The sequence below is a fragment of the Gadus macrocephalus genome, chromosome 16 (assembly GCF_031168955.1).
Source record: "Gadus macrocephalus chromosome 16, ASM3116895v1".
In the NCBI taxonomy this organism is placed as follows: Eukaryota; Metazoa; Chordata; class Actinopteri; order Gadiformes; family Gadidae; genus Gadus; species Gadus macrocephalus.
In genome coordinates this window covers 2603501-2626085 of record NC_082397.1, presented here as the reverse complement: position 1 = coordinate 2626085, position 22585 = coordinate 2603501, and the positions used below count along the sequence as shown (strand labels likewise).

Below are 22585 nucleotides of genomic sequence, written 5' to 3'. Positions count from 1 at the left end.
GTTTAGTTGAAAGCTCAACTCATGGCTTATTTCAAAATACAAACATAACTTAGCTACTGCTTTCCATTTTTGGTAGTAAATCTGCAACAGCACATAATTAGTGTTTAGTTGATAGTTTCAGGGAGTCACTGTTTGTTACTCGGCAGTGATTGGTTTTGTATTGTTTTTTAGCCTATACAAAAGGGTTTTGAGGAACCCTCTGCTGGTATCTTTACACTTTTCGGCTTCCATTAGTTTTAATTTTTTCATTGCAGGCTGTACGCAAACATTAAACCAATATCATTTTCTCTATATGGGAAAAATTATAATCCTTGTTTCAACTTAACAATACAATGATACTGGTCAACATCAGTAGCTTTTTTTGATAAGAATGTTTTTGCTCGATCCACCAACACAATAGCAGTTGGCCTCATGATACTCTGGCAGGCAGCATTCCTGGTTCAGTAAACTAGGATATATTTCTTTAACCCCCCGTGAAATACTTGTTGTCAGATCACCTCGTCATTGAGACTCAAAGCTCAATGGAAGAATGACACTGCTCACCTTCATCCTCTTCATCCTCTTCATCAATCTCAGCAATGGCGTCTGGCAAAAAGAAAAAACAAAAAGAGAGAAGATGGAGGTACTGAGAAGCCTTGAGGCATGTAGCGTGAGTGAAGAACCAAGAGAACCACGACTCTTACCAGAATCAGAACAGTCCTCCTCTTCAGACCTGTCCATCAAAGACATGCTTGCTATGTCTTCTGTGAGACTCGTCCCTGTGAAAGGGGGATCAATCAAACTCTGAAATGTCTGAAAGCACCTCCTCAACCAATCATGGGGAGTTTAGTTGAAAGCTCAAATTGTGGCTTATTTCAAAATACAAACATAACTTAGCTACTGCTTTCCATTTTTTATGATAAATCTGCAACAGCACATAATTATTGTTTAGTTGATAGTTTCAGGGAGTCACTGTTTGTTACTCGGCAGTGATTGGTTTTGTATTGTTTTTTAGCCTATACAAAAGGGTTTTGAGGAACCCTCTGCTGGTATCTTTACACTTTTCGGCTTCCATTAGTTTTAATTTTTTCATTGCAGGCTGTACACAAACATTAAACCAATATCATTTTCTCTATATGGGAAAATTATAATCCTTGTTTCAACTTAACAATACAATGATACGGGTCAACATCAGTAGCTTTTTTTGATAAGAATGTTTTTGCTCGATCCAACACAATAGCAGTTGAACTCATGATACTCTGGCAGGCAGAATTCCTGGTTCAGTGAACCTGGATATATTTCTTTAACCCCCAGTGAAATACTTCTGTTGTCAGATCACCTCGTCATTGAGACTCAAAGCTCAATGGAAGAGTGACACTGCTCACCTTCATCCTCTTCATCCTCTTCATCAATCTCAGCACTGGCGTCTGGCAAAAATAAAAAACAAGAAGAGAGAAGAATTGATTGATTGATTAATACTTTAATAATCCCAGGGGGAAATTACTTGGAGATGGAGAAGATTGAGGTTTTGAGAAGCCTGGAGGTATGTAGAGTAGCAGAAGAACCAGAAGAACCACGACTCTTACCGGAAACAGAACAGTCCTCCTCTTCATGCCTGTCCGTCAAAGAAATGCTTGCTATGTCTTCGGTGAGACTCGTCCCTGTGAAAGGGGGATCAATCAGACTCTGAAATGCCTGAAAGCACCTCCTCAACCAATCATGGGGAGTTTAGTTGAAAGCTCAACTTATGGCTTATTTCAAAATACAAACATAACTTAGCTACTGCTTTCCATTTTTGGTAGTAAATCTGCAACAGCACATAATTACTGTTTAGGTAATAGTTTCAGGGAGTCACTGATTGTTACTCGGCAGTGATTGGTTTTGTATTGTTTTTTAGCCTATGCAAAAGGGTTTTGGGGAACCCTCTCATGAATTGCTGGTATCTTTACACTTTTTGGCTTCCATTTGTTTTATCTTTTTAATTGCAGGCTGTACGCAAACATTAAACCAATATCATTTTCTCTATATGGGAAAATTATAATCCTTCTTTCAACTTAACAATACATTGATTACTGGTCAACATCAGTAGCTTTTATTAATATGTATTGTGGCCACCCGGCCCGGGCCAATTAAGGACATGCAGAGCACCTGAGGAACAGGTGGAGAAGCAGGGCTTAAATAGCCTGCTTCTCCACTCGTTCAGGGCTCTCCCAGCCATGTGGCTCCTGTACGGAGAGACCGGTCCTCGTTGGTGACGGGATTCCGCCCACGGGGGGCAGGACCGTCGATTCCTCCCAGGTTTTTTCGTTGTGTTATTTTCAGTATGTTTGTTTGATTTTGGATTAAACATGCCTTTTTGGCTTTTGCCCAGCAAAGTTGTGTCCTGTTTCGGGAGATGGTGGTTCGCTCACCGTGCCGGGTTACCACAGTATGTTTTAGCTCTATCCAACACAACTTTTAATAGTTTAAACATCTTCCATGGCCCACCTGAGTGACTGCTCTTTCGTCCTTGGCTCTGCTCTCCTGAAGAGAAGGGGGATGTTATGATTGATTAAACTTACCTGGTTATCCTACTATCCGATTGGAACACGAAAAACCGACAGCATGTCCAGTGTAAGGGTAATGTGTACATTAAGCGCTCCAATAACAGTTGGCCTCATGATACATTGGCAGGCAGCATTCCCGGTTCAGTGAACCTGGATATATTTCTTTAACCCCCAGTGAAATACTTCTGTAGTCAGATCACCTCGTCATTGAGACTCAAAGCTCAATGGAAGAGTGACACTGCTCACCTTCATCCTCTTCATCCGCTTCATCAATCTCAGCACTGGCGTCTATTAAAAAGGCACTGAGAAGCCTGGAGGTATGTAGCGTGAGAGAAGAACCACGACTCTTACCAGAATCAGAACCGTCCTCTTCACACCTGTCCACCACGGACATGCTTGCTGTGTCTTCTGTGAGACTCGTCCCTGTGAAAGGGGGATCAATCAAACTCTGAAATGTTTGACAGCACCTCCTCAACCAATCATGGGGAGTTTAGTTGAAAGCTCAACTTATGGCTTTCCATTTGTTACAGTAAATCCATTAGTGTTTAGTCAATAGTTTCGGGGCGTCACGTTTTGTTACTCAGCAGTGATTGGTTTTGTATTCAGTGCCTAAATGAAAGGATAACAGTAGCAACACACACACACACACACACACACACACACACACACACACACACACACACACACACACACACACACACACACACACACACACCAGGGGTTTTGAAACATTCTACTCATAAGGTTGGTATCTGATTTTTTAAGGAAAGTGATCCGGAACGATTGCCAATGTTTCTCACTTAGAAACAAATCAACTTCAAGACGGTCAAGATAATCAATACAATACATGTTGTTTACATTTTCTAATTTTAAAATTAACAAACATTATTTTGGTTAAAACATTATAACATTTGTCTTTCTTCCAATCACTTATTCCTTTTCAAAAGACAATTGAAACTCAATTAAACTGGGGATCGGATCGGCATAATCTCCAGCTACGATGAATATTCAACGTAAATAATAATAGATTGATGAATAGAAAACAATGGAAAACGTTAAACTTCATAACGTACTATTGCATTCACAACACAAGGTGTGTAATGGGACCGGATTGACCGGCTGCTCGGTCTGGATGCTGGCCGAGGTCGGACTCTGAGAAGTCCTGACCGATGGTCACTATCGAGGTAACGCTGCCAACATCACCTTAGAGGACTACTTTAAAGCCTCACTGGCAGCAGCGGCACACGGCACGGAAACAGACATAACCCTAACCCCAAGTATCATTACGACGACGCCACCTGCAGATCTAATGCTGGAGGCAGCGCACCTATCACACCAAACACACTTCTTTACATCACATCACATTTACTTAGCTGACGCTTTTGTCCAAAGCAAACGACAGAACGTTCATTGAACTAATAAGATACAAACCAAATAGTAAAGGAAAAAGTGATTACATACAATTGATCAAATAAGCAAACTGCTTTAGGTGCTACACATAGAATCAAGTGATGGAGAAAGTAATTTTTATTTGTGTATATTTATATATCTTTGTGTAAATATTACCAGGTAAGGCTGATTTCGTGCCACTTTACAACCATGTAACCAAACACATCCGACACAAGGCTCAAAAGTCCACTCATCAGCCAGAGTTTCATAGATCTATGCTCATGCATGAAAGACGTTCACTGTGTGGGGGTGAAGTACGTTACCTTTCAATAACCGACGAGTCTCGACCGGTAGGTCCTCCAGGTCTTCCAGACCTCTCAGCAGGTCCTGTGCTGTGAGCTTTCCTGGGCTTCGGCGCTTCCACAGCCGCAACATGTTCCGTCTACGCATGTACTCATCTTTGTTGTCTTTCTTGATCTCGTCCAGATCTCCGTTCTTCAGCCCCAGGTGGATGGCTGCCTGCTCCCACTTACATCCCAGAGATTTTGCCACATCCTGGAGCAGCTTACCAGACAGATCCCGACCTGCGGAGAGGGTTTTATTGTCTCCTAAAAAAGACACACAAAACCCAATCAGGCAGGTCAAGTTCCACCTTCTGATGATGTATCACTCAACTTTTTTTTTTATATTACCTCTTTAGAAATGGGTGTGAGGGGTTAAGGTGAGGGTTACCAAACTATAAAAGCTATCCTGTCACACTAGCATCAACACCAATGAGCCAAGGAACACAGCAGCACTCAGTAAAGCACTTACCTCTCGTTCTTTCCTTTGGCTTTGCTACCGTCTTGTCGTCCCCAAGTGCTAGGATATGAAAAAGGATCGTCAGTCTTACAATTTTTCGTCATCACCATCAGAGGGCCACATGAACGCGCACTTCCACTAATCGGACATGAGAGAAGAAACCAAATAATTCTAAATAATGAAAAAAAAATTGGATAGATGTCTGCATGTTTATTGAACCAACGACATTAAGTAAAGGTATGGTTTTCATGATCGATTTTTCTTTTAATTTCTGCACTGCTCATCACCATGGTTCTGTCTTTATTCCTCGCCGTTGAGGAAGGCCCAGGGCCCTGAGATCGTTTGCAAAGGAATCGTCCTCTATCGGTGAACAGCATAACTACAATGACTGATTCAGTTGCGGTTAAAAAATGTAAAAAAATTAAAAGGCGCCAGTTGTCCATCCCTGATCTTGAGGGTTATGCAGGTAGACGTATTACTCCTAAAACTAAGAGACTTCAACTCACCCAGCGTCCCGTCACTAGCCGGCTTTTTGAGGTGCAGGGACGAGGACAGCTCACCAGGACGGCTCCCCGGTCCGCTACTGTGTGACGGCTTCTTCTTAACAGGTTTAGATCGAAGTCCTGAAAGACACATCAAGAGAAATGGTAATGTTTTTTTACTTCCAAAAAAGACTCTACATCTCTCAACATCTGATGGCCACAGATGGCTACTGATAAATGTGCCACAAAGTCTGTTCAAATTACCACAACTCAATAAGTTATGTATGTCCCAAAAGAGAGAGAGAGGGAGAGGGAGAGGGAGAGGGAGAGAGAGAGAGAGAGAGAATTAAATTACTTATTCGTCTTTTATGCACTCATTTTACAGTAATTTGTGCATGCACACCTGAAGCACACCTGCAAACCAACAGGTTCATATAAGACAGTGGTTCTAAACGCCCCCTGACCTTACCCTGATCCTCTGGCGAAAAATAAACTAACAACCCCACTCACACACGTGTTATATTGCTTAAAGTTGTCAATGCATCGTTTTTCATTGATTTTGCGTTGGTCACTAAAAGCAATGAATGCCCTCTGAGTCGGTTTTGGTGCGAAGAATATTAATGAATATTCATGACATGCAATTAAACTTCCAGAGCGACAGGGGGGAGGGAGAGAGAGAGAGAGAGAGAGAGAGAGAGAGAGAGAGAGAGAGAGAGAGAGAGAGAGAGAGAGAGAGAGAGAGAGAGAGAGAGAGAGAGAGAGAGAGAGAGAGAGAGAGAGAGAGAGAGAGAGAGAGAGAGTCGGAGAGGGGAAGGGAGAGGGAGAGGGAGAGGGAGAGGGAGAGGGAGAGAAAAACCAAGAAAGAAGAGTTGGGGAAGAAATGGTTGGATTGAACATTCATTCCCGCGACTCCCGGCCGCCACGTCTCCCGTCGTGCCCCGGCCGCGGCACCCTGCGGCCCGGGCACCGTGATCTTGGGCACCGCGACCACTCCCGCGACGCCCCGTGAACGAATGAATGAATGGCCCGGGAACCACGGACACCGCGGCCCGGGCAACGCGGACTCCACGAAAACAGATCGCACGCAGAGGCCTAATAAGGCCTATATATTTTGTATTTGAAATGCAACAGCCTTTTCGTGGAGACTACGCTCAGAGCAGCTGGAACTGAACAAGAGGAAGGAGGATAACGGACTATGAAACAAAATTTGATATTTTTTTCTTGCTATTGGCCATGTTTGATTGTGTTGTGTTGGTTATTGAACTGTTATACCGCGAACTTGGGTTATGTTTATCAGCGTTAGTACTATAGAGATCATGACGATAGCTGATGTAACGGGAGTCCGGGCGTGTGCAGGACCGAACCGCAATGTATTATCACTGTTCCACTGCGCATAGACAGTAAAAAGTAGCTGAGACGGTAGAGGGGTTAGAAACCAATAAATGAAAATAGGCTATTTATTTCAGGTAGCCTATTTTTGCACCCCAAAAAAAAAAAAAGGTGTTTTTTTTAGTTTTTGTTTTTTAAACCAAAAATGGAATCACGTTCCAAGCGCCCCCCTAGGTTGTGCGAACGCCCCCCAGGCCCAGGGGCCCCGTTGAGAAACCATGATATAAGAGCACCTTATTATCGTCACAATGATGCAATTCAGCCTCCCCGGGTAGGACAATCCCGCAGTTATTGATCTAATTTCCATCCTGACAACCCGTAGCAGTATCGTAGGCCTATGCTATGGCTTTGGTCCAAAGACGATACATTGAAAAGCTAGCTCTACGACTACCAGAAATGGAAACCAACCGAGTCCTATAAATAATATGCCCGCACAAGCAGCGACATGTTAGTAATAAAACAAACAAACTGCATAGTGTTATGGAACCGTGAGAAATTGAGTTAATTCATGTAATCACAGACGGGAAGGGTTGAGCGATGAATACTTGAGTGAATCTAATCTACAGTGAAAGGACAATGAATCTGAAATCAGTCCAGATTTAGTAATGTTCCTTTACAACAGCACAGTATAGACCGACCACTACAGTATAAATTACCGCTAAAACCAATGTGAATTTCAAGAGTAGGCTACACCAAAAGGATGAAAAAATTCCAAGGGTAGGCTACTTTATCACAGCTTACCTTCCATAGTTTGTGGTCAGCCTGGGCTATGTGGCTTCTTTAAGATACAATATCGACCAACAAGAATCTACTTTGGTTTTCACAGACTACTTCCTATAATTTGCGCTTTTTTTTTATTGGTTTCGATTGTTGTACCATGACGTGTTTCGTGTATGTACACCTGGAACAACAGGTTGGTTTCGGTTTCGGATGGGAAAATCACTTTAAAATATCTCAAAGAGGTTTGGTTTTAAATATCGTTATCATCCAAGGTATTACCACGAGCCAAGAGATAATGAAACGAACTGGTATATGCTCCTGTCCTGTAGAAGCCACACGTTAAAATCTTATTCGAGAATGATGTCCTTTAAAAGCACTACACTACCCACAATCCTAAAATGTGTCGCCTCGTCTTTGATTGGTTGAGCTTGCTAGTACCATGGAAACGTTTACTGCCGGCGCGGAAGTCAAGCCGTGGGTTTATGCGGCTGAACTCGGTCGTTTGCCACAGAGCGATCGTGACGTCCCTTTCTGACATGACGCGGGTTTTTAGAGATGAGGACAGAGCGTCATGTCCAAAGGGGTGAAGACCAGTACATGTCCTGCCATGTACTGGACTGTGGTGTTTGTGAGAGCTAGCTTGAATGAGAAGACATACAGGGTGATGGTGAGTTTTGCAGGCCGGTTAGTTAGTTAGGTAGCTGACTTGACATAGCAACTTGGACTAATCAAGTCGTTGAAAAAAAATAAGGATTTGGCAGTGCTATATAGTAATATGGGTAGGATAAAGACTAGGAATACATCATATTGAATGAATATGTAACTCCAATGTATTGAAAACCAGTAACGTTATTCCCATATATCCTTCCACTCATTATCTTGGCAACCACACTCGACGGGAATCGATGGAAGAAAAGCAGCCTTTTCAAGACGTAAAGAATCGGATTGATATCGGTATCTCCTGCTAGCAAAAGATGCGGTATCGGTATCGGAAGTGAAAAAGTGGTATCGGGATATCCCTAGTCCTAGTCTGACTCCTTCTGGCACAATGGCTCAGATTATAAATCCCTCATCAGCAAGTATGAGATCACCTGACTTGAAGACCTCCAGGATTCCACGATGGCCTGTCAGAAACCGATCCAGGATACAATTTGCTGCAGACACATACGTAAACATACATACCCATACACAATCAAATACAAAGATGTACACACACAGAAGCATGTTGTGGCAGTGCAAGTACCATTTCTCCAGGAATTGTAAGAATTCTGGTTAAATCTGTAGATGTAAAACTATACGACACAGTTTACAAATAAAGGTCCTTTTTCCTTGGAACGCAATTTTCTTCCCATGTCAATATAATAATTACTAATCATTGAGCTGAATGGGACTAATAGCTTTACACTAATGTATCCCATTATCTATTGAATGCTGTTGAATTTTATTAATGTGATTAATGTTTTAATTGATATTGAATATGTTGGCATGACTAGTACAGAAATATGTTGGACAATGAAGCAAGAAGGCAGCCTTTCCCACAAACCACTTTTATTTTTTCCCCAAACAGACGTCTGAACCTTCCTGGCTCAGGATCAGAAAGTTAACATAATATATAAAAACAATGAACTGACACAGTACCATTAGCCTCTTGGGGAACCTGTAGAAAATGATTGTGCTAGTAGATTGTAGATTACCCTTAAAAAGGATCATTATCTTTCTTTGGCATAATGTCAACTTGTTCAGAAACTCTGTGATCACAACTATCTATACCTGCCTATAGGAGGTACCTGAGGGGAACAGCTTAGCACTAGCAGAGGATGGAGGACCTATTCTGAACATGACATCAATAATTACTTTAAGGTCAAGACATTTGGGAAAAGATTGCAGACTGAAAACTCATCTCTCTTCTTAATCTCTTGTTTCTATAATGTAGTGCTTAAAGGAGCTTCCTTATTGAAAGCATTTCATGTGCTTGCACGATTCTTGCTCTTTTTGGGTTGTATCTTCCATTGTGGAATGCAATTACTGTAAGTCGCTTTGCACTTAAGTGTCCGCTAAATACATTTAATGTAAAAATACAGAATTTAATAAATCAGTCCATATTTTCAATTCTCGTGGAAGGGGCCGATCGCACAGCACAGGGGAACTGAAGCTGATGCTTCCAAAATGATGGAACCAAAAACGTGTCAACCCAAAATTAAGTTCAACTTTAGTGCAATACGTGTGTTGTTGTTTGCCTTTATGTTCAATAGGGTTAGTCAGAACAATGTAATGAGTGAGTGATTATTCCTAGAGACAATATTGGGACAATGGGTATTTCTCTACGCTGGCCAAATGACGCTGTCGGACACAGAGATAACGTCTAACTACCAAAACAAAGACTAAACTACAACACAGAGACACGAGAACCACAAAACCAGATCTCCTCTGAAATATTAGAAACACCATAAAAAGATGTAGCAGACGGCAGGAAGGTGCTACCTTCCTGCCGTGCTACCATCTGGATACGGTCATAGCATGCACCTGCAGATGGCACCATGCATGCAAAAGGAAGTGAGTTGTATCTCAGAGAAGACAATTCACATTTCGGTACCAAAAACTACAAATATTGTTTACCTTTCCTTTGTAAAAAGATATCCAAACAAACTTTCAGAACAGGTCACGATGTAAAAATACATAAAGTTTACTTGTGTTTTGTAACTTAAAATCCACACTCAAGCTGCCTCTCGGGGGAACTGTAAATATTTCCGTGATCAGTTCCTAGACCAACAAAATGAAAATTCCTATCTATACCTGAATATAGGAGGTACAGCTTAGTACACATGTACTAGCACAGGAAGGAGGACATATACTTAACATGATATCAACAATTTGTCAGCTAAATAAATGTAATGTCTTATCAAAACATAGTCAGCAGTGACGATTTCTTTAAAAATGGCATTCATAGTTACAACTCAGCCACAGCAGCTGGAGAAGAGATCAGATCCAGGGTGAAGTGCTCGTCCCTAACCTTCATGCTATCGATCATTATCCGACATGCTGTCTCCCCTTTCACGATCACCATGTCGATCAAACAACGTGCCATGTCCATTTTGATCGTTTGGTTCTCCATCACAAAATCCTTGTCCTCAGTACTGAACACCTTCTGCTGCCAAAGGTCATCCAGGAGACCTTTGATAAGTGGGGTTGTAATTCTCTGCACAAATTCTGAACGGATCCTCGAAATCTCCCCTGGAAGAGAAATCCAAAGGCAATATAAAATCAACTATTGTGCAAACACGATAGTTGATTAATTAAACTCTTCTTTATTGGGTTAAAGATAAAACCGTTTGTCGCACCAGCTTGGTCACTCTCAACTTAAAAGTCCTTTAATGATAGTTTGTTTAAAACTTGCTTCCAGTTCAGATCAATAATAATAATAAAAAAACAATGCCTATCATACAGCAGGCCAGGCATGTTGAAAGTTAAACTGTCTGTCCCTTGTGCATCAAGATCACAGCTCACAGCTCACCTTCCATAGTTTATAGTAACGCACCTTTGCGCCGATTCCATATACTTTAGTTTTTCCCTCACACTTCCTTGAGGCTAACTGCAGATTCTTTATAGGTTAGAACATTTTCTTTGACATTGGACATTTCTATGACGCGTGTTTCATTCGTGCAGATAAACCATCATCAACAATTAAGTGTTGAGAATAATCCTATCTCCTATAACTTTAATATGTAGATGAGCTTTGGTCCAAACGCGATAGAGACCTACAAAAGGGTTTTGAGGAACCCTCTCATGACCTGCTGGTATCTTTACACTTTTCGGCTTCCATATGGGTTTCATTTTTTAATTGCAGGTTGTACGCAAATATTAAACCAATATCATTTGGGCTATATGGGAAAATTATAATCCTTCATTGAATTTAACAATACAATGATTACTGATAAACAGGAGCTTTCATAAATATGTATACAAATAAGGTTTTTCATTCCAACACCTTCCATGGCTCACCTGACTGACTGCTCTTTTGTCCTTGGCTCTGCTCTCCTGAAGAGAAGTGGGATGTTGTGGCTGATTAAACGTGCCTAATTATCCTACTATCCGATTGGAACACCAACAGTGATCCAAAGAACACAGCATCAAAGAAAAGTGTACCTCTCCCTCTGTTGTTGGGAACCTGGTTCATCTTCGGAAGAGAACTTTTCTCGCAGGTCCAATCCTCTAGAATTTGCCATAGAAAGGATCATCAGAGTCTTACAATACAATCCACTAAAACCATACTAATTGTGTCCATCGGTTACCTTCTCTGATTGTAGCAGACCACAAAGGTTCGTCAGAGTCAGAGTCCATGAGAAACAATCTGAAAGGTGGACGCTCACTGAAGCGTGCTACAAAATATCCCTTACATGCTAAAACTGCAGTGGTGAATGGTTGATTCTACAAACGCACACACACACACACACACACACACACACACACACACACACACACACACACACACAGTGTTAGTTATTTTTCAATAAACTCTTGAACTGCACAAAAAATGTTCATGACAGGATTAGGTACATAAATGGCGATAAATGGGGGCACAACACCTTGGGTTCGATTTTCTCTTCAGGCTCGCTTGTGAGGTGGTAGACCTTCTCTTCCAGCAAACAGAGGGGTGGTATGTCAATCTTGATCCATTGCTTAACACCTATTTGAATCTGTTCTTCAACAGCCTGCAGACAAAGGACCAGAATGTACAGGAACCAATGGCAGAGAGGAAGAGGAAGAGGGATGTATTAATATGGGAGACTTGAGTTATTGTCAAGATCGAAGATCCCAGAAACAGAAAGACGTGGACACTCGAGAAAGAAGACGTTAAACTGAGTTATCTAGCCTAGCCTATTGCAGTCTAGCCTAGCCCAGTCCAATTTAGCGCATAGGCCTTTAGCCTAGTTTGTCCCAGCTTAGTCTATCACAGCTTAGCTCAATTTAGCAAAGCCTAGTTTAGTGTAGTCTGTCCGTCTATCCTTGACTCGGTTTATCAACACACAGGGACTCTCGTTCCATTACTGACTCTGTGGTCAATTTCGTTTCGTCACCTTGATCTCAGAGTCGTTGTTCAAGGACAAAAACACGCGGAAGATGTGGTCTGTTCGGCATTCTCTCGTCAGCCCCTTGTAAACCAGCACAGCCCCGTGGTGCTTCACCGGCAGACTGCTGGGAATGATGGGACTAATGTGAGAGAGCGAGGACACGGACACACACACGCACACACACACACAGTTGGGAACATATAATTCTGATAACCCCATGGGACTGATGTCAGGACCGAATGTCACTCACTTGGAGCTCTGCTTTGAAATCTCCGTTGGGGTAACCTTCACATACTCAGGGCTCTGTAAATGTTCAGAAGCAAACAACAAAAAGAGCAACACAACTTATTATCTTAACTTTAAGGTCATTTATGTAAATGTAAAGGAAAGAAATGTATTTGGTTGAAATTAACCTGCTGAGCTGCTTTGCATTTTTCACGTTGTGACTTGACGGGCATCTCCTCTGTCAGGATAAATAATAACTGTCAGTATCAAAACCGACAAGATTTACCGTGAAAGAGCAACGTGTACATTAAGCCTTCCAATAACAGTTGGCCTCATGACACACTGCAGGCAGCATTCCTGGTTCAGTGAACTGGGAAGGTTTCTTTAACCCCCAGTGAAATATTTCTGTTGTCAGATCACCTCGCCATTGAGACTCAAAGCTCAATGGAAGAGTGACACTGCTCACCTTCATCCTCTTCAGCAATCTCAGCACTGGCGTCTGGCAAAAACACAAAACAAAAAGAGAGAAAAACATGACACTTTTCGGCTTCCATTAGTTCTAATTTTTTAATCGCAGGCTGTACACAAACATTAAACCAATATCATTTTGGCTACATGGGAAAATTATAATCCTTGTTTCAACTTAACAATACATTGATTACTGGTTTATTCATATGAATATTTTCGCTCGATTCAACACAACGTTTAAATCATTTAAAGGGGACATATTATGAAAACAACACTTTTCCTGGGATTTGGGATGTTTTGGTGCTCCCACACGCATACAAACTTTGAAAAAAGACTGCATGATTTTTTTGAGTGAGATATGCATTTCTGAAAGTACCCCGCCTACAGCTACCAAACGAGCGAGTCAGTTTCGGGGCCCCCTCCTATACGTAGGAAAGGAGCACAGTTGAATAGTACCTCCCACTTCCCCACTCCCCTCCAATCAGAGCATGGCTACGATTTTGTGGACCAGCGGACGAGCAGCTCCGGCGGGGGGAACTCGGCGGCAGCTCAGCTCCGGGAGTGCAATCCCTTCTCTGCCGGACTGCCGCCGAGCTTCGGCGGCAGTCCGGAGGGGGAGCCATGGAGGAGAAAGGGATTGTACTCCCAGAGCTGAGTTGCCGGAATGCCGCCGAGCTAACCCCGCCAGACTTTTCCGCTCCTGGAGGACAGCCGCCGGAGCAGCCGGAAAGATTCGGCGGCAGTTCAGCTCCCGGAGTACACAGCCAGAGCTGCCGGAGCTGCTTAGTTTGGCCACCGGCAGCTATGACGGTGGCCAAACTAAGCAGCTCCGGCGGTGACGGCCAAACTTCGGCGGCAGTCCGGCAGCTGAGACTGTGGTAGGCGAGATTTTTTTTTTCCTAAAAGCTATTTCCAGCAAACAGCTTCATAAACATGTTTTCTGGAACTCAAATAATATGTTTACTTGTTTGAACTCCATAATATGACACCTTTAAACATCTTCCATGGCTCACCTGACTTACTACTCTTTCGTCCTTGGCTCTGCTCTCCTGAAGAGAAGGGGGATGTTATGATTGATTAAACTTGCCTGGTTATCCTACTATCCGATCGGAACACCAAAAACTGACAGAATGTCCAGTGTAAGAGTAATGTGGACATTAAGCCCTCCAATAACAGTTGGCTTCATGATACACTGGCAGGCAGCATTCCTGGTTCAGTAAACCAGGATATATTTTTTTACACCCTGTGAAAAACTTCTGTTTTCAGATCACCTCGTCATTGAGATTCAAAGCTCAATGGAATAGTGACACTGCTCACCTTCATCCTCTTCATCATCTTCTTCAATCTCAGCAGTGGCGTGTGGCAAAAAGACATAACAAGAAGAGAAAGCCAGAAGGAGGCATGGAGAAGCCTTGAGGTATGTAGCAAGAGTGAAGAACCAGAAGTACCACAACTCTTACCAGAATCAGAACAGTCCTCTTCACACCTGTCCACCACGGGCATGCTTGCTGTGTCTTCGGCGAGACTCGTCCCTGTGAAAGGGGGATCAATCAAACTCTGAAATGTCAGAAAAGCACCTCCTCAACCAATCATGGGGAGTTTAGTTGAAAGCTCAAATTGTGGCTTATTTAAAAATACAAACATACCTGAGCTACTGCTTTCCATTTTTGGTAGTAAATCTGCAACAGCACATAATTAGTGTTTAGTTAATAGTCTCAGGGCGTCACTGTTTGGTACTCAGCAGTGATTGGTTTTGTATTCAGCGTTAGCCTAAATGAAAGGATATCAGTAGCAACACACACACACACACACACACACACACACACACACACACACACACACACACACACACACACACACACACACACACACACACACACACACACACACACACACACACACACACACACACACACACACACTACCACCTATTCCAGGGGTTTTGAAACATATTTCTCATAAGGATGGCATCTGATTTTTGAAGGACAGTGATCCGGAACGATTGCCGATGTTTCTCACTTGGAAACAAACATCAACTTTAACACAGTTTCTGGTTTGGACAGACATTATTTTGGTTAAAACTTTACAACATTTGCTGTTTTTCCAATAACTTATTCCTTTTCGAAAGACAATTGAAACGTAATTAAACTGGGGACAGGATTGGCATAATCTCCAGCTACAATGAATATTCAACGTAAATAATAATAGATTGATGAATAGAAAACAATGGAAAACGTTAAACTTCATAACGTACTATTGCATTCACAACACAAGGTGTGTAATGGGACCGGATTGACCGGCTGCTCGGTCTGGATGCTGGCCGAGGTCGGACTCTGAGAAGTCCTGACCGATGGTCACTATCGAGGTAACGCTGCCAACATCACCTTAGAGGACTACTTTAAAGCCTCACTGGCAGCAGCGGCACACGGCACGGAAACAGACATAACCCTAACCCCAAGTATCATTACGACGACGCCACCTGCAGATCTAATGCTGGAGGCAGCGCACCTATCACACCAAACACCCTTCTTTACATCACATCACATTTACTTAGCTGACGCTTTTGTCCAAAGCAAACGACAGAACGTTCATTGAACTAATAAGATACAAACCAAATAGTAAAGGAAAAAGTGATTACATACAATTGATCAAATAAGCAAACTGCTTTAGGTGCTACACATAGAATCAAGTGATGGAGAAAGTAATTTTTATTTGTGTATATTTATATATCTTTGTGTAAATATTACCAGGTAAGGCTGATTTCGTGCCACTTTACAACCATGTAACCAAACACATCCGACACAAGGCTCAAAAGTCCACTCATCAGCCAGAGTTTCATAGATCTATGCTCATGCATGAAAGACGTTCACTGTGTGGGGGTGAAGTACGTTACCTTTCAATAACCGACGAGTCTCGACCGGTAGGTCCTCCAGGTCTTCCAGACCTCTCAGCAGGTCCTGTGCTGTGAGCTTTCCTGGGCTTCGGCGCTTCCACAGCCGCAACATGTTCCGTCTACGCATGTACTCATCTTTGTTGTCTTTCTTGATCTCGTCCAGATCTCCGTTCTTCAGCCCCAGGTGGATGGCTGCCTGCTCCCACTTACATCCCAGAGATTTTGCCACATCCTGGAGCAGCTTACCAGACAGATCCCGACCTGCGGAGAGGGTTTTATTGTCTCCTAAAAAAGACACACAAAACCCAATCAGGCAGGTCAAGTTCCACCTTCTGATGATGTATCACTCAACTTTTTTTTTTATATTACCTCTTTAGAAATGGGTGTGAGGGGTTAAGGTGAGGGTTACCAAACTATAAAAGCTATCCTGTCACACTAGCATCAACACCAATGAGCCAAGGAACACAGCAGCACTCAGTAAAGCACTTACCTCTCGTTCTTTCCTTTGGCTTTGCTACCGTCTTGTCGTCCCCAAGTGCTAGGATATGAAAAAGGATCGTCAGTCTTACAATTTTTCGTCATCACCATCAGAGGGCCACATGAACGCGCACTTCCACTAATCGGACATGAGAGAAGAAACCAAATAATTCTAAATAATGAAAAAAAAATTGGATAGATGTCTGCATGTTTATTGAACCAACGACATTAAGTAAAGGTATGGTTTTCATGATCGATTTTTCTTTTAATTTCTGCACTGCTCATCACCATGGTTCTGTCTTTATTCCTCGCCGTTGAGGAAGGCCCAGGGCCCTGAGATCGTTTGCAAAGGAATCGTCCTCTATCGGTGAACAGCATAACTACAATGACTGATACAGTTGCGGTTAAAAAATGTAAAAAAATTAAAAGGCGCCAGTTGTCCATCCCTGACCTTGAGGGTTATGCAGGTAGACGTATTACTCCTAGAACTAAGAGACTTTAACTCACCCAGCGTCCCGTCACTAGCCGGCTTTTTGAGGTGCAGGGACGAGGACAGCTCACCAGGACGGCTCCCCAGTCCGCTACTGTGTGACGGCTTCTTCTTAACAGGTTTAGATCGAAGTCCTGAAAGACACATCAAGAGAAATGGTAATGTTTTTTTACTTCCAAAAAAGACTCTAGATCTCTCAACATCTGATGGCCACAGATGCCTACTGATAAATGTGCCACAAAGTCTGTTCAAATTACCACAACTCAATAAGTTATGTATGTCCCAAAAGAGAGAGAGAGGGAGAGGGAGAGGGAGAGGGAGAGAGAGAGAGAGAGAGAATTAAATTACTTATTCGTCTTTTATGCACTCATTTTACAGTAATTTGTGCATGCACACCTGAAGCACACCTGCAGACCAACAGGTTCATATAAGACAGCAAAAAAAAAAAGCAATGAATGCCCTCTGAGTCGGTTTTGGTGCGAAGAATATTAATGAATATTCATGACATGCAATTAAACTTCCAGAGCGACAGGGGGGAGGGATAGAGAGAGAGAGAGAGAGAGAGAGAGAGAGAGAGAGAGAGAGAGAGAGAGAGAGAGAGAGAGAGAGAGAGAGAGAGAGAGAGAGAGAGAGAGAGAGAGAGAGAGAGAGAGAGAGAGAGTCGGAGAGGGGAAGGGAGAGGGAGAGGGAGAGGGAGAGGGAGAGAAAGACCAAGAAAGAAGAGTTGGGGAAGAAATGGTTGGATTGAACATTCATTCCCGCGACTCCCGGCCGCCACGTCTCCCGTCGTGCCCCGGCCGCGGCACCCTGCGGCCCGGGCACCGTGATCTTGGGCACCGCGACCACTCCCGCGACGCCCCGTGAACGAATGAATGAATGGCCCGGGAACCACGGGCACCGCGGCCCGGGCAACGCGGACTCCACGAAAACAGATCGCACGCAGAGGCCTAATAAGGCCTATATATTTTGTATTTGAAATGCAACAGCCTTTTCGTGGAGACTACGCTCAGAGCAGCTGGAACTGAACAAGAGGAAGGAGGATAACGGACTATGAAACAAAATTTGATATTTTTTTCTTGCTATTGGCCATGTTTGATTGTGTTGTGTTGGTTATTGAACTGTTATACCGCGAACTTGGGTTATGTTTATCAGCGTTAGTACTATAGAGATCATGACGATAGCTGATGTAACGGGAGTCCGGGCGTGTGCAGGACCGAACCGCAATGTATTATCACTGTTCCACTGCGCATAGACAGTAAAAAGTAGCTGAGACGGTAGAGGGGTTAGAAACCAATAAATGAAAATAGGCTATTTATTTCAGGTAGCCTATTTTTGCACCCCCAAAAAAAAAAAAGGTGTTTTTTTTAGTTTTAGTTTTTTAAACCAAAAATGGAATCACGTTCCAAGCGCCCCCCTAGGTTGTGCGAACGCCCCCCAGGCCCAGGGGGCCCGTTGAGAAACCATGATATAAGAGCACCTTATTATCGTCACAATGATGCAATTCAGCCTCCCCGGGTAGGACAATCCCGCAGTTATTGATCTAATTTCCATCCTGACAACCCGTAGCAGTATCGTAGGCCTATGCTATGGCTTTGGTCCAAAGACGATACATTGAAAAGCTAGGTCTACGACTACCAGAAATGGAAACCAACCGAGTCCTATAAATAATATGCCCGCACAAGCAGCGACATGTTAGTAATAAAACAAACAAACTGTATAGTGTTATGGAACCGTGAGAAATTGAGTTAATTCATGTAATCACAGACGGGAAGGGTTGAGCGATGAATACTTGAGTGAATCTAATCTACAGTGAAAGGACAATGAATCTGAAATCAGTCCAGATTTAGTAATGTTCCTTTACAACAGCACAGTATAGACCGACCACTACAGTATAAATTACCGCTAAAACCAATGTGAATTTCAAGAGTAGGCTACACCAAAAGGATGAAAAAATTCCAAGGGTAGGCTACTTTATCACAGCTTACCTTCCATAGTTTGTGGTCAGCCTGGGCTATGTGGCTTCTTTAAGATACAATATCGACCAACAAGAATCTACTTTGGTTTTCACAGACTACTTCCTATAATTTGCGCTTTTTTTTTATTGGTTTCGATTGTTGTACCATGACGTGTTTCGTGTATGTACACCTGGAACAACAGGTTGGTTTCGGTTTCGGATGGGAAAATCACTTTAAAATATCTCAAAGAGGTTTGGTTTTAAATATCGTTATCATCCAAGGTATTACCACGAGCCAAGAGATAATGAAACGAACTGGTATATGCTCCTGTCCTGTAGAAGCCACACGTTAAAATCTTATTCGAGAATGATGTCCTTTAAAAGCACTACACTACCCACAATCCTAAAATGTGTCGCCTCGTCTTTGATTGGTTGAGCTTGCTAGTACCATGGAAACGTTTACTGCCGGCGCGGAAGTCAAGCCGTGGGTTTATGCGGCTGAACTCGGTCGTTTGCCACAGAGCGATCGTGACGTCCCTTTCTGACATGACGCGGGTTTTTAGAGATGAGGACAGAGCGTCATGTCCAAAGGGGTGAAGACCAGTACATGTCCTGCCATGTACTGGACTGTGGTGTTTGTGAGAGCTAGCTTGAATGAGAAGACATACAGGGTGATGGTGAGTTTTGCAGGCCGGTTAGTTAGTTAGGTAGCTGACTTGACATAGCAACTTGGACTAATCAAGTCGTTGAAAAAAAATAAGGATTTGGCAGTGCTATATAGTAATATGGGTAGGATAAAGACTAGGAATACATCATATTGAATGAATATGTAACTCCAATGTATTGAAAACCAGTAACGTTATTCCCATATATCCTTCCACTCATTATCTTGGCAACCACACTCGACGGGAATCGATGGAAGAAAAGCAGCCTTTTCAAGACGTAAAGAATCGGATTGATATCGGTATCTCCTGCTAGCAAAAGATGCGGTATCGGTATCGGAAGTGAAAAAGTGGTATCGGGATATCCCTAGTCCTAGTCTGACTCCTTCTGGCACAATGGCTCAGATTATAAATCCCTCATCAGCAAGTATGAGATCACCTGACTTGAAGACCTCCAGGATTCCACGATGGCCTGTCAGAAACCGATCCAGGATACAATTTGCTGCAGACACATACGTAAACATACATACCCATACACAATCAAATACAAAGATGTACACACACAGAAGCATGTTGTGGCAGTGCAAGTACCATTTCTCCAGGAATTGTAAGAATTCTGGTTAAATCTGTAGATGTAAAACTATACGACAGTTTACAAATAAAGGTCCTTTTTCCTTGGAACGCAATTTTCTTCCCATGTCAATATAATAATTACTAATCATTGAGCTGAATGGGACTAATAGCTTTACACTAATGTATCCCATTATCTATTGAATGCTGTTGAATTTTATTAATGTGATTAATGTTTTAATTGATATTGAATATGTTGGCATGACTAGTACAGAAATATGTTGGACAATGAAGCAAGAAGGCAGCCTTTCCCACAAACCACTTTTATTTTTTCCCCAAACAGACGTCTGAACCTTCCTGGCTCAGGATCAGAAAGTTAACATAATATATAAAAACAATGAACTGACACAGTACCATTAGCCTCTTGGGGAACCTGTAGAAAATGATTGTGCTAGTAGATTGTAGATTACCCTTAAAAAGGATCATTATCTTTCTTTGTCATAATGTCAACTTGTTCAGAAACTCTGTGATCACAACTATCTATACCTGCCTATAGGAGGTACCTGAGGGGAACAGCTTAGCACTAGCAGAGGATGGAGGACCTATTCTGAACATGACATCAATAATTACTTTAAGGTCAAGACATTTGGGAAAAGATTGCAGACTGAAAACTCATCTCTCTTCTTAATCTCTTGTTTCTATAATGTAGCGCTTAAAGGAGCTTCCTTATTGAAAGCATTTCATGTGCTTGCACGATTCTTGCTCTTTTTGGGTTGTATCTTCCATTGTGGAATGCAATTACTGTAAGTCGCTTTGCACTTAAGTGTCCGCTAAATACATTTAATGTAAAAATACAGAATTTAATAAATCAGTCCATATTTTCAATTCTCGTGGAAGGGGCCGATCGCACAGCACAGGGGAACTGAAGCTGATGCTTCCAAAATGATGGAACCAAAAACGTGTCAACCCAAAATTAAGTTCAACTTTAGTGCAATACGTGTGTTGTTGTTTGCCTTTATGTTCAATAGGGTTAGTCAGAACAATGTAGTGAGTGAGTGATTATTCTAGAGACAATATTGGGACAATGGGTATTTCTCTACGCTGGCCAAATGACGCTGTCGGACACAGAGATAACGTCTAACTACCAAAACAAAGACTAAACTACAACACAGAGACACGAGAACCACAAAACCAGATCTCCTCTGAAATATTAGAAACACCATAAAAAGATGTAGCAGACGGCAGGAAGGTGCTACCTTCCTGCCGTGCTACCATCTGGATACGGTCATAGCATGCACCTGCAGATGGCACCATGCATGCAAAAGGAAGTGAGTTGTATCTCAGAGAAGACAATTCACATTTCGGTACCAAAAACTACAAATATTGTTTACCTTTCCTTTGTAAAAAGATATCCAAACAAACTTTCAGAACAGGTCACGATGTAAAAATACATAAAGTTTACTTGTGTTTTGTAACTTAAAATCCACACTCAAGCTGCCTCTCGGGGGAACTGTAAATATTTCCGTGATCAGTTCCTAGACCAACAAAATGAAAATTCCTATCTATACCTGAATATAGGAGGTACAGCTTAGTACACATGTACTAGCACAGGAAGGAGGACATATACTAAACATGATATCAACAATTTGTCAGCTAAATAAATGTAATGTCTTATCAAAACAAAGTCAGCAGTGACGATTTCTTTAAAAATGGCATTCATAGTTACAACTCAGCCACAGCAGCTGGAGAAGAGATCAGATCCAGGGTGAAGTGCTCGTCCCTAACCTTCATGCTATCGATCATTATCCGACATGCTGTCTCCCCTTTCACGATCACCATGTCGATCAAACAACGTGCCATGTCCATTTTGATCGTTTGGTTCTCCATCACAAAATCCTTGTCCTCAGTACTGAACACCTTCTGCTGCCAAAGGTCATCCAGGAGACCTTTGATAAGTGGGGTTGTAATTCTCTGCACAAATTCTGAACGGATCCTCGAAATCTCCCCTGGAAGAGAAATCCAAAGGCAATATAAAATCAACTATTGTGCAAACACGATAGTTGATTAATTAAACTCTTCTTTATTGGGTTAAAGATAAAACCGTTTGTCGCACCAGCTTGGTCACTCTCAACTTAAAAGTCCTTTAATGATAGTTTGTTTAAAACTTGCTTCCAGTTCAGATCAATAATAATAATAAACTAGAACTGCAAGCAGTTATGCAGGGGTCCAAGAAGTGTGCATTTCGCCGGCACAACGCAAAGCATGTGTTCGAAATTGAGAAACGGCGTATGCCAAAAGATGCAGCTGACTCCAGTGAATCTGTGGATATAAAGGTTTTGACTGTGGGAGGTTCGTTGTGGGAGTTATAGCCCAAAACGTGTTTTCAGAACATTCCATTGGCCAGTTAGGAGATATATTATTTCGTCGTTTATTTGCGCCCCCTTGTGGCGAAATTTTCCAAAGACAATTTT

General features: G+C 42.4%; 1 protein-coding gene and 1 long non-coding RNA gene across 2 annotated transcripts in view; one reads left to right on the top strand and one right to left on the bottom strand.

The window, feature by feature from the left end:
• The window catches only part of LOC132475107 (uncharacterized), a 40494-nt gene that overhangs the window by 4776 nt on the left and 13133 nt on the right, over positions 1-22585 (bottom strand). The window contains exons 14-31 of the mRNA XM_060076082.1: positions 16946-17062; positions 16452-16499; positions 15962-16246; positions 14715-14747; positions 14529-14600; positions 14082-14117; positions 13067-13099; positions 12789-12838; positions 12626-12678; positions 12382-12514; positions 11890-12015; positions 11596-11731; positions 11450-11515; positions 2467-2502; positions 1566-1640; positions 1365-1406; positions 684-758; positions 544-585 (exon numbers count right to left, since the gene is read on the bottom strand). Of these exons, the coding sequence (XP_059932065.1) occupies positions 544-585; positions 684-758; positions 1365-1406; positions 1566-1640; positions 2467-2502; positions 11450-11515; positions 11596-11731; positions 11890-12015; positions 12382-12514; positions 12626-12678; positions 12789-12838; positions 13067-13099; positions 14082-14117; positions 14529-14600; positions 14715-14747; positions 15962-16246; positions 16452-16499; positions 16946-17062 (1458 nt within the window). The remainder of the gene's footprint in view (positions 1-543; positions 586-683; positions 759-1364; positions 1407-1565; positions 1641-2466; positions 2503-11449; positions 11516-11595; positions 11732-11889; positions 12016-12381; positions 12515-12625; positions 12679-12788; positions 12839-13066; positions 13100-14081; positions 14118-14528; positions 14601-14714; positions 14748-15961; positions 16247-16451; positions 16500-16945; positions 17063-22585) is intronic.
• On the top strand, positions 7090-9171 carry LOC132475123 (uncharacterized). The gene is made up of 2 exons (XR_009529815.1): positions 7090-7973; positions 8224-9171. It is a non-coding gene; the product is annotated as an uncharacterized LOC132475123 (long non-coding RNA).